General features: G+C 43.3%; 1 protein-coding gene across 2 annotated transcripts in view; it reads left to right on the top strand.

Moving 5' to 3' along the window:
• Positions 1–13,042, top strand: part of NUP210L (nucleoporin 210 like) — a 166,798-nt gene that overhangs the window by 35,106 nt on the left and 118,650 nt on the right. For both annotated transcript variants that reach the window (XM_045362680.3, XM_045362683.3), the window contains exon 12: positions 16–171. In XM_045362680.3, coding sequence (XP_045218615.2) covers positions 16–171 — 156 coding nt within the window. The remainder of the gene's footprint in view (positions 1–15; positions 172–13,042) is intronic.

The following is a 13,042-nucleotide window of genomic DNA, read 5'->3' on the forward strand; positions in this document are numbered from 1 at the left end:
TGTGCGTTTTCACAGGTAGAGGGTGGCAGTGGCAACTTCACCTGGACTTCTTCTAATGAAACAGTGGTCATAGTAACCACTAAAGGAGTAGTGACTGCAGGTCAGGTCAGGGGGAATAGTACTGTTTTGGCCCGAGATGTACAAAATCCCTTTCGATATGGAGAAATTAAGGTAAACGACTCTCCAGATAGTCTTCTTCTTATCCCTACAACACTACTGTCTAAATTTAAGTAATTAACACATTTTAAAAAAATAGCCCAACATGGCTATTTAAAAATATTACTCACATTCAGTCTAGAAATACTTTTTTTTTTTTGGAGACAGAGTCTGTCTCTGTTTCCTAGGCTGCAGTGCAGTGGCAAGATCTCAGCTCACTCACTGCAGCCTCTGCCTCCCAGGTTCAAGTAATTCTCCTGCCTCAGCCTCCTGAGTAGCTGGGATTACAGGTGCCCACTACTACACCTGGCTAATTTTTGTATTTTTAGCAGAGGTGGGGTTTCTCCATGTTGGCCAGGCTGGTCTTGAACTCCTGACCTCAGGTGATCTGCCTGCCTTGGCCTCCCAAAGTGCTGGGATTACAGGCGTGAGCCACTGCACCCAGCCAGAAATACATATGTTTAAAATATTTCTGTAACTAGGTTGAATCTTGTTTCACTTAATAGTCACTTGTTTAACATCTATATTTGTTTCCTCATAGGATGATGTTAGTATCCACCTCAAAGGTTATTATCAGAATTACTGAAAAATGTTTTTAACTGGAGAATTTTGGCAAAAAAATGATGAAATGCATTCTGTATTTATTATACTAATTATAAAAACACATGTAAAACTGAAAATAGTAATAGGTAACATTTTGAGCATTTGTTACAGTGCTCTACATGTTCAGAGAAACTTCCCTTGTAATGAACTATAGAAATGATCACTGGAAGTATAGTATTTGTTGTCAAGATTAAATGAGATAGTGTTTACTCCAGTGCTTAGCATATATTTAATATTTAACGTTAACTTTTTTGTTATACATATGATTTTTAAATGGTCTTTATAGTAACTTTATCGCTAGTGTCATATTTCGGTTTGTCAATCTGTTTCTAAAAGATCGAAAACTCTTTTTTAGTATATTATGTAACCATTTTCCTATTTTTCTCCTTTATTTTTTCTTTTTTTGAGACTGAGTCTTGCTCTGTTGCCCAGGCTGGAGGGCAATGGCATGATCATAGCTACTGCAGCCTCAAACTCCTAGACTCAAGCAGTCCTCCCGCCTTGGCCTCCCAGGTAGCTAGGACTACAGATATGCACCACCCCAAACAGTTAATGTATTATTTTTATAGAGACAGGGTCTCACTGTGTTGCCCAAGCTGGTCCCAAATTCCTGGCCTCAAGTGATCCTCCTGCCTTGGCCTTCCAAAGTGCAAGGATTACAGGTGTGAGCCACTGTACCCAGCCCCATTTTTTTTTTTTTCTTGAAATGGAGTCTCACTCTGTCACCCAGGCTGGAGTGCAGTGGCATGATCTCAGCTCACTGCAACCTCTGCCTTTCAGGTTCAAGCAATTCTCCTGCCTCAGCCTCCTGAGTAGCTGGGACTACAGGTACCCGCCACCACACCCAACTAATTTTTTTTTTTTTTTGAGATGGAGTCTCGCACTGTTGCCCAGGCTGGAGTGCAGTAGCATGATCTCGGCTCACTGCAAGCTCCGCCTCCTGGGTTCACGCCATTCTCCTGCCTCAGCCTCCCAAGTTGCTGGGACTACAGGCGCCCGCCACCATGCCCGGCCAATTTTTTGTATTTTTAGTAGAGATGGGGTTTCACCGTGCTAGCCAGGCTGGTCTCGATCTCCTGACCTCATGATCCACCCGCCTCGGCCTCCCAAAGTGCTGAGATTACAGGCGTGAGCCACTGCACCCGGCCTAATTTTTTGTATTTTCAGTAGAGACAGGGTTTCACCATTATGGCCAGGCTGGTCTCGAACTCCTGACCTCAAGTGATCCGCCCACCTCAGCCTTCCAAAGTGGTGGGATTACAGGCATAAGCCACATCGCCCAGCCCCAGCCCCATTTTTAATATATGTTGCTGTTCTCTATAGGACTTAACAGTTTGTCATCACTCAGTGAACATTTATTATCTCGTAGGTATTATTGGACATCCAGAGATACATAACACACGATCCCTATCTTAAAGTATTTAAAGTCTAACTAGGAAGATATATTGACATGAAAAAAGTTAAATAACATTTTAAGAAAATGATATGTGAGATATTTTAAAGCCCTGAGAACTACTTGAATTGTACAGTAAGTGCTATTAGTAAAAGAGAAATCCGTGTGTATGGGACTCTCAGAGACTATTGTGAAAGAGGTGGGACCTTGAACAAGACTTTTGGAGGATGGAATAAAAGTAAGGCCCAAGGGTCAAATTTAGAGTGCTTCCTTATTTGGTAAATAAATTTTTATCAGAATACAGCTACTCCCATTCATTTACATATTGTCTGGGACTGCTTTCAAGCCACAGCTGCTGAGTTAGTAGTTACCACGGAGACTGTGTAGCCTGAATAAGTCTGAAATGTTTACTATCTAGCTCTTTACAGAAAGGTTTGCCAATCCTTGCTGTAGACAATGGGGAACCAACACAGGCTTTTAACAGGTCAATGGTATGGTAAGGTCTCTGTTCTGAAAGATACCTAATTATTTTTATAGTCAGGCAATAACAACCATGATACTAAAAAACAAAAGATACTTGCTGGTGCTATAGACTAGTAGATTAGAAGGGATTGAAGGGAGAAAGTGAAGACAAAAACTTCAGTTAAGCTTGAACCGGTGAAATGGTATTGAGAATAGCCGGAAATGGACAAAATGAAAATCTTTTTCTTTTTTTTTTTTTTCTTTTTTTTTTTTTTTTGAGACGGAGTCTCGCTGTGTCTCCCAGGCTGGAGTGCAGTGGCGTGATCTCGGCTCACTGCAAGCTCCGCCTCCCGGGTTCACGCCATTCTCCCGCCTCAGCCTCCCAAGTAGCTGGGACTACAGGCGCCCGCCACCGCGCCCGGCTAGTTTTTTGTATTTTTTTTTTTTTTTTTTTTTTGAGACGGAGTCTCGCTCTGTCGCCCAGGCTGGAGTGCAGTGGCCGGATCTCAGCTCATTGCAAGCTCCGCCTCCTGGGTTTACGCCATTCTCCTGCCTCAGCCTCCCGAGTAGCTGGGACTACAGGCGCCCGCCACCTCGCCCGGCTAGTTTTTTGTATTTTTTTAGTACAGACGGGGTTTCACCGTGTTAGCCAGGATGGTCTCGATCTCCTGACCTTGTGATCCGCCCGTCTCGGCCTCCCAAAGTGCTGGGATTACAGGCTTGAGCCACCGCGCCCAACCAGTTTTTTGTATTTTTAGTAGAGACGGGGTTTCACCATGTTAGCCAGGATAAAATGAGAATCTTTTTCAACAGGTAAACTCAACCAGATTTGATGCCTACTTGAGCAGGGGAGAGTGAAACATTTAAAGCCACAGAGATGATGTGGAGGTTTCTCACTTTGCCAGCGGGGTGGATAGAAAATGCAAGAGGCTAGGAGTGGTGGCTCACACCTGTAATCCCAACACCTTTGGGAGGCCAAGGCAGGAGGATGGCTTGAAGCCAGGAGTTTGAGACCAGCCTGGACAACAAAGCAAGACCCCCATCTCTTAAAAAAAATAAATAACCAGGCGTAGTGGCACGTGCCTGTAGTCCTAGCTACTGAGACAGGAGGATCACTTGAGGCCAGGAGTTTGAGGTTGCAGTGAACTATGATCACACCTCTGCACTCTAGCCTAGGTAAGAGTGAGACCCTGTCTTTAAAAAAAGAAAAGAGGCCGGGTGTGGTGGCTCACGCCTGTAATCCCAGCACTTTGGGAGGCCGAGGCGGGCGGATCACGAGGTCAGGAGATCGAGACCATCCTGGCTAACATGGTAAAACCCCGTCTCTACTAAAAATACAAAAAATTAGCCAGGCGTGGTGGCAGGCGCCTGTAGTCCCAGCTACTTGGAGGCTGAGGCAGGAGAATGGCGTGAAGCCAGGAGGCAGAGCTTGCAGTGAGCCGAGATCGCCCCAATGCACTCCAGCCTGGGTGACAGAGTGAGACTCCGTCTCAAAAAAAAAAAAAAAAAAGAAAAGAAAAGAAAAGTGAAAAAAGAAAAGAAAATCAAAAAAATGGAAAAGATGATGAATTTAGTTTTGGATACATTTAGTGTAATTCACCTATGGAGCATCCAAGTGGATGCTTTTAATTGGAAATAGGGGTCTGAAGTTCAACCGAAAGATTAGGGCTGGAGAGTTTGCATATGGTTAGTCACTGAAGCTTTGGGACTGGGTAAGGTTTCCCAGGAAGAACATATGGATCCTGTGTAACGTAAATATCACTTTAAGAAACATAGGCAGAGGAAGAGGAACTAGCAGAAGAAACACAGAAAGTGGCAAAAATGACAAAATAAAAGATATTTTATTTTATTTATTAATTTTTGAGATGGGATTTCTCTTGCCCAGGCTCAGTGCAGTGGCACGATCGTGGCCTACTCCAGCCTTGACCTCAAGCAATCCTCCCACCTCAGCCTTCCAAGTAGCTGGGACTACAGGCATGTACCACTATGCCTGGCTAATTTTTTTTTTTTTTTTGAGACGGAGTCTTGGTCTGTTGCCCAGGCTGGAGTGCAGTGGTGCGATCTCGGCTCATTGCAACCTCCGCCTCCCGAGTTCAAGCAATTCTCCTGCCTCAGCCTCCCCAGTTGCTGGGATTATAGGTGCCTGCCACCATGCCCAGGTAATTTTTGTACTTTTAGTAGAGACGGGGTTTCACCATATTAGCCAGGGTGATCTTGAACTCCTGATCTCAGGTGATCCACCCGCCTCGGTCTCCCAAAGTGCTGGGATTACAGGTGTGAACCACCACACCCGGTCTAATTTTTTATTTTTGTTTTTGTAGATATAGGGTCTCACTATGTTGCCCAGGCTGGTCTCAAATTCCAGGACTCAAAGGATCCTCCTGCCTTGGCCTCCCAAAGTGCTGGGATTACAGGCATGAGCCACCACACCCAACCAAAACATATTTTTAAAAGATATCAAGAAAGAGGAAGTGCTCTAAGTGAAAGGTCGGCAAACTTTTTCTGTAAAGGGCCAAATAGTAAATACATTAGTCTTGTTTTTTTTTTTTTTTTGTCGTCGTCGTTTTTGAGATGGAGTCTGTCACCCAGGCTGGAGTGCAGTGGCACCATCTTGGCTCACTGCAAACTCCACCTCCCGGGTTCAATGGCGCCAACTTGGCCAACTGCAAGCTCTGCCTTCAGGGTTCACGCCATTCTCCTGCCTCAGCCTCCTGAGCCGCTGAGACTACAGGCACCTGCCACCATGCCCCACTAATTTTTTTGTATTTTTAGTAGGGATGGGGTTTCAGTGTTACCCAGGATGGTCTGGATCTCCTGACCTCCTGATCCGCCTGCTTTGGCCTCCCAAAGTGCTGGGATTACAGGTGTGAGCCACCGTGCCCAGCCTCTTTTTTTTTTTTTTTTGACATGGAGTTTTGCTCTGTTGTCCAGGCTGGAGTGCAGTGGTGAGATCTCAGCTCACTGCAACCTCCACCTCCCAGGTTCAAGCGATTTCTTCTGCTTCAGCCTCCTGAGTAGCTAGGCACGTGCCACCATGCCTGGCTAATTTTTACAGGCACGTGCCACCATGCCTGGCTAATTTTTGTATTTTTAGTAGAGATGGGGTTTCACCATATTGGCCAGGCTGGTCTCGAACTCCTGACCTCGTGGTCTGCCTGCCTCGGCCTCCTAAAGTGCTGGGATTACAGGCGTGACCCACCACGCCCGGCCTAATACATTAGTCTTTACAGGCCACATATAGTCACTATCTCATATTCTTTTTTGTGGTGGTTGTTGTTTTATTTTACAACTTTTAAAAATGTAAAAACTGTTCTTAGCTCATTGTACAAAAACAGGTTGTACACAGGCCATAGTTTGCCAGACCCCTCCTATATAGAGTTAGATGCTTTAAAGAGATCAATAAATTTAAAAATGTAGAGTGACATGTTTAGCACCTTGTGTGTGTGTATATAGAAGAGACCTGTATCATTACATTATGTATAATAGTGAATAACATATATATAATGTGTTTATATATGTTCATGTGTATGTAAATATTTAAGGAATGATTTCTTCTAAGTCTTTTTCTTAACATTTTAAAATTATATATATATATATATATATATATATTTTTTTTTTTTTTTTTTTTTTTTTAAGACAGGGTTTCTCTCCCATCATCCAGGCTGGAGTGCAGTGGTACACTCTCAGCTCATTACAACCTCCATTTCCTGGGCTCAAGCAATCCTCCTGCCTCAGCCTCCCAAGTAGTTGAGACTACAGGCGTGCACCACCATGCCCAGCTAATTTTTGTATTTTTAATAGAGACAGGGTTTTACCATGTTGGCCAGGCTGGCCTCGCACTCCTGACCTCAAGTGATCCACCTGCTTCGATCCCCCAAAGTGCTGGGATTATAGCCATGAGCCACTGTGCCTGGCCTTTTTTTTTTTTTTTTTTTTTTTCAGACAGGGTCTCACTCTGTTGCTCATGCTGGAGTGCAGTGGTGCAACCTCAGCTCACTGCAACCTCTGCCTCCCGGTCTCATCCGATCCTCCCACCTGAGCTTTTCAAGTAGCTGGGACTACAGATGTATACCACCACACTCAGCTAATTTTTAAACTTTTTTTAGAGACGGGGTCTCTCTATATTGCCCAGGCTGGTATTGAACTCCTGGGCTCAAGCAATCTTCCTGCCTTGGCCTCCCAAAGTGCTGTAATTTTTAATCTTTAGGTGTACATGGTAGGTGTTTATATTTATGAGATACATGAGATATTTTGATGTAGTCATACAATGCATAATAGTCACATCAGGGTAAACGGAGTATCCATCACATCACCTCAAGAATTTATCCTTTCTTTGTTACAAACATTCCAGTTATACTCTTATAGTTATTTTAGCAATTTTTTTTGGAGACAAGTTCTTGCTCTGTCACCCAGGCTTGAATGCAGTGGCAGGAACATGGCTCACTGCAGCCTTGGCCTCCGGGGCTCAAGCAGTCCTCCCACCTCAGCCTCCCAAAGTGTTAGGATTACAGGAGTGAGCAACCGTGTCTGGCCATTAATGATCTTTTAAAAAAATGTGTTGTTGAGGCCAGGCGCAGTGACTCACGCCTGTAATCCCAGCACTTTGAGAGACCGAGGCAGGCGGATCACAAGGTCAAGAGATCGAGACCATCCTGGCCAACATGGTGAAACTCCTTCTCTACTAAAAATACAAAACATTAGTCGGGTGTGGTGGTGTGCACCTGTAGTCTCAGCTACTCCAGAGGTTGAGGCAGGAGAATTGCTTGAACCTGGGAGTCAGAGGTGGCAGTGAGCTGAGGTCGCGCCATTGCACTCCAGCCTGGGCAACAGAGTGAGACTCCGTCTGAAAAAACAAAACAAAACAAAAAATACCATGTTGTTGAGTTTGGTTTGCTAATATTTTGTGAAGAGTTTTTCTATCAATATTCATCAGGGATATTGGCCTGTAGTTTTTTTTGTTTGTTTGTTTTTTGATGTCTTTGTCTGGTGTTTGTATCAGGGTAATACTGGCCTCATAGAATGAGTTTGGAAGTATTCTCTTCTCCTCTATTTTTCAAAATACTTTGAGTAGGATTAGAATTAGTTCTTCTTTAAATGTTTGGTAAAATTTAGCCGTGAATTCATCAAGTCCTGGGCTTTGCTTTGCTGGGAGACTTTTATTACAGCTTCGATCTCATTACTTGTTATTAGTCTTTTCAGGCTTTGGATTTCTTCATAGTTCAATCTTGGTAGGTTGTGTATGTCTAGGAATTTATCCATTTCTTCTAGGTTTTCCAATTTATTGGCGTATAATTGCTCATAGTAGCCCCTAATGATCCTTTGAATTTCTGTGGTATTGGTTGTAATATCTGCTTTTTCATCTCAGATTTTACTTTTATTAATTATTATTTGCTTATTTTATTTATTTATCTAATTTTTGAGACTGAGTCTCACTCTATCGCCCAGGCTGGAATGCAGTGGTGCAATCTCGGCTCACTGCAACCTCTGCCTCCCGGGTTCAAGTGATTCTTGTACCTCAGCCTCCTGAGTAGCTGGGATTGTAGATGCCTGCCACCACACCTGGCTACTTTTTGTATTTTGAATAGAGATGGGTTTTCACCATGTTGGCCAGGCTAGTCTCAAACTCCTAACCTCAGGTGATCTCTCGGCCTCAGCCTCCCAAAGTGCTGGGATTACAGGCATGAGCCACCACACCCAGCCAGATTTTACTTATTTGAGTCATCTTTTTTTTTTTTTTTTTTTTGGTCTGGCTAAAGGTTTGTCGATTTTGTTTATCTTTGCAAAAAACCAACTCTTAATTTTGTTGATCTTTTGTATTTTTTAAAATTTCATGTATTTCTGCTCTGATCTTTATTATTTCTTCTACTAATTTTGGCTTTGGTTTGCTCTTGCTTTTGTAGTTGGTTTTTTTTTTTGTTTTTGTTTTTTTTTTTTCAGGCAAGGTCTTGCTCTTTTGCCCAGGCTAGAGTGCAGTGGCGAGATCACAGCTCACTGCAGCCACTACCTCCTAGGCCCAAGTGATCTTCCTGCCTCAGCCTCCCAAGTAGCTGGGAATACAGGTGAACACCACCATGCCCCCCTAATTTTTGTGTTTTTTGTAGAGACAAGGTTTCACCATATTGTTCAGGCAGATCTTGAACTCCTGGGCTCAAGCAATCCACCTGCCTCAGCCTCCAAAAGTATTGGGATTACAGGCATGAACCACTGTGTCCAGCCAACTTTTCCAGTTCTTCAAGATACTTTGCCCAGGTGCGGTGGCTCACACCTGTAATCCCAGCACCTTGGGAGGCCAAGGCAGGTGGATCACAAGGTCAAGAGATTGAGACCATCCTGACCAACATGGTGAAACCTTGTCTCTACTAAAAATACAAAAATTAGCCAGGCATGGTGGCGCGTGCCTGTAATCCCAGCTACTCAGGAGGCTGAGGCAGGAGAATTGCTTGAACCCAGGGGGCGGAGGTTGCAGTGAGCTGAGATTGCACCACAGCACTCCGGCCTGGCAATAGAACAAGACCGCGTCAAAAAAAAGAAAAAGAAAAAGAAACAACAACAACAACAACAACAACAACATTAGGTTGTTTTTTTCAAGTTTTTCTACTTTTTTTTTTTTTGAGACAGAGTTTTGCTTGTTTCCCAGGCTGGAGTACAGTGGTGTGATCTCGGCTCATTGCAACCTCTGCCTCCTGGGTTCAAGTGATTCTCCAGCCTCAGCCTCCTGAGTAACTGGGATTACAGGTGCGCGCTTCCACGCCCTGCTAATTTTTTGTATTTTTGTTAGAGACAGGGTTTCATCATGTTGGCCAGGCTGGTCTGAAACTCCTGACCTCAGGTGATCCACCTGCCTCGGCCTCCCAAGGTGCAGGGATTACCGGTGTGAGCTACCGTGCCCAGCCTCTACTTTTTTGATGTAGGCATTCATTACTATAAACTTTCCTCTTAGTACTGCTTTCACTGTATTTCATAGGTTTTGTTATGTTGTGTTTTCATTTTCATTTTTTTAAAGAAATTTTAAAATCTCCTTAATTTCTTCATTGATATGCTAGTCATTCAGGAGCAAGTTAATTTCCATGTGTTTGTATAGTTTCCAAAATTCCTCTTGTTACTGATTTCTAGTTTTAGTCCACTAAGTCAGAGAGGATATTTGACATAGTTTCAATTTTTTTGAATTTTTGAAGAATTGTTTTGTGGTCTAACGTAGTCTATTCTTGAATATGATCAAGAATACTCATTCTTGCTGAGGAGATGAATGTGTATTCTGCAGCCATTGAATGAAAAGTTCTGTAAATATCTATTAGATCCTTTTGGTCTACATTGTAGAGTAAGTTTGATGTTTCTTTGTTGATTATCTGTCTGGAAAATCTGTTCAATGCTGCAAGTAAGGTGTTGAAGTCTCTAGCTATTAATGTAGTGGGGTCTATTGCTCTCTTAAGCTCTAATATTTGCCTTATACATCTGGGTCCTCCAGTATTGGGTGTATATATATTTATAAATGTTATATCCTCTTGCTGAATTGACCCCTTTATCATTACATAATGGCCTTCTTTTTTCCCTTTTTATAGTTTGTCCTGAAATCTATTTTGTCTGATATAAGGATAGCTATTCTTGCTCTTTTTTGGTTTCCATTGGCATGGAATCTTTTTCCATCTCTTTATTTTCAGTCTACGTGTGTCTTTATAGGGGAAGTATGTTTCTTGTAGAAAACACATCATTGGGTTTTTGTTTTTGTTTTTGTTTTTGAGATGCAGTTTCACTCTTGTTGCCCAGGCTGGAGTGCAATGGTGTGATCTCAGCTCACCGCAACCTCTGCCTCCCAGGTTCAAGCAATTCTCCTGCTTCGGCCTCCCGAGTAGCTGAGATTACAGGCATGTGCTACCGTGCCCAGCTAATTTTGTATTTTTAGTAGAGACCGGGTTTCTCCATGTTGGTCAGGCTGGTCTTGAAATCCCAGCCTCAGGGGATCCACCCGCCTTGGCCTCCCAAAGTGCTGGGATTATAGGCATGAGCCACTGCACTCAGCCTTTTAAAAAAAAATCTATTCAGTCACTCTGTCTTTTTTGATTGGAGAGTTTAGTCCATTTACATTCAACATTATTATTGATAAATAAGAACTTACTCCTGCCATTTTTAATTTGTTTTCTGGTTGTTTTGTGGTCTTCTCTTCCTTCTGTCCTTCCTTCCTGCCTTCCTTTTTGTGAAGGTGATTTTCTCCGGTGGTATGTTTTAATTTCTTGTGTTTTATTTTTGTCAGGTTACCATAAGGCTTGCAAATAAAATCTTATAACTCATTATTTTAAACTGATGATGTCTTAACACTGATTGCGTAAACAAACTAACAAATTAACAAAGAGAAAACTAATCAAAACTCTAGGCTGGGTGCAGTGGCTCATGCCTGTAATCCCAGCACTTTGGGATGCCAAGGTGGATGGATGACCTTAGGTCACCTAAGGTCAGGAGTTTGAGACCAGCCTGGCCAACATGGTGAAACCCTGTCTCTACTAAAAATATAAAAAATAGCCGGACATGGTGGTGCATGCCTTTGATCCCAGCTACTCATGAGGCTGAGGCAGGAGAATTGCTTGAACCTGGGAGATGGAGGTTGCAGTGAGCTGAGATTACACCACTGCACTCCAGCTTGAGTGACAGAGCAAGACTCCATCTCAAAGCAGAAACAAAAACAAAAAGTTCTACATTTTAATTTCATTCCCTTGCTTTTTAATTTTGTGTTGTTTCTATTTATATCTTATACTGTCTATGTCTTGAATAGCTGTTGTAGTTATTCCTTTTCATAGGTTCTTTTAGTCTTTCTACTCAAGGTATCAGTAGTTTAAATCTCTCTCTTTACCTCCTCTTTAAAGCCAGTAGCTCTTAGATTTGCCATTTTGTGGCCATTTTCTAGATCTTCATTCTTTTCTATTATTTTTTTCTTTACTCTCCCCTAACTGTATTTTCTTTCTTTTCTATTTTTTTGAGGCAACATCTCACTCTATCACCCAGGCTGGAGTGCAGTGGCATGATCTCCGCTCACAGCAACCTCCACCTCCTAGGTTCAAGCGATTTTCATGTCTCAGCCTCCCGAGTAGCTGTGTGCGCCACCATGCCCAGCTTATTCTTTCTATTTTTAGTAGAGACAGGCTTTCACTGTGTTGGCCAGGCTGGTCTCAAACTCCTGGCCTCAAGTAAGCCACCCACCTTGGCCTCCCAAAGTGCTGAGATTACAAATGTGAGCCATTGCATTTGGACCATGACTATATTTTCTTTCTTTTTTTTTTTTTTTGAGACAGAGTCTCGCTCTGTCGCCCAGGCTGGAGTGCAGTGGCCGGATGTAGGCTCACTGCAAGCTCCACCTCCCGGGCTCATGCCATTCTCCTGCCTCAGCCTCCCGAGTAGCTGGGACTACAGGCGCCGAGACTATATTTTCAAATAACCTGTCCTCAAGCTCACTGATTCTTTCTTTTGCTTCATCAGTTCTGCTGTTGAGAGACTGTGATGCATTCTTTAGTATGTTAATTGAATTTTTCAGCTCCAGGATTTCTGCTTTTTAAAATTATTTCAATATCTTTGTTATATTTGGCTGATAGGATTCTGAAATCCTTCTCTTAAATTTCATTGAACTTCTGCAAAACAGCTGTTTTGAACTCTTTGTCTGTAAGGTCATATAGCTCTGTCACTCCAGGATTGGTCACTGGTGACTTATTTAGTTCATTTGGTGAGGGCATGTTTTCCTGTGTGGTCTTGATCTTTGTGGATGTTCACTGATGTCTAGGCATTGAAAAGTTAGGTATTAATTGTAGTCTTTGAACAATGTACTTGTTTGTATCCATCCTTCTTGGGAAGGCTTTCCAAGTATTCAAAGAGAATTGAGTGTTGTGATCTGTCTTTGGTCATGGAGAACATATCTGCATTGGGGGACACCCCACGCCCAGTAACGCGGTGACTCTTGCAGACTTGTGGAGGTACTGCTTTGGTGGTCTTGGGTAAGATCTGGGAAAATTCCCTGGCTTACCAGGCAGACTCTTGTTCCTTCTCTTTCTTTTGCCCAAACAGTCTCTCTCTCTCCTTGCTAAGCTGTCTGGAGGTGGGGGTGGGGTTACACAAGCCCCTCTGTGGCCACCACCACTAGGACTGCACTGGGTCAGACCCAAAGCTAGCACAGCACTGGGTCCTGCCCAAGTCTTTCAGTGACCACTGCCTGGTTACTGCCAGTGTTCACTCAAGGCCCAAGGACTGTACAGTTAGTGGGTAGCAAATTCAGCCAGGCTTGTGGCCTTCCTTTCAGGGTGGGAAGCTCCTCACCAGCCCGGGGCAGGTCCAGAAATTCTATCCAGGAACCAGGGCCTGGAGTCAGGAACCTTAGAAATCTACCTGATGCTCTATTCTACTGAGACCAAGCTGGCACCCAAGCTGCAAGATAAAGCCCTTCTCTATTTA

Source organism: Macaca fascicularis, chromosome 1 (assembly GCF_037993035.2).
Source record: "Macaca fascicularis isolate 582-1 chromosome 1, T2T-MFA8v1.1".
Classification (NCBI taxonomy): Eukaryota; Metazoa; Chordata; class Mammalia; order Primates; family Cercopithecidae; genus Macaca; species Macaca fascicularis.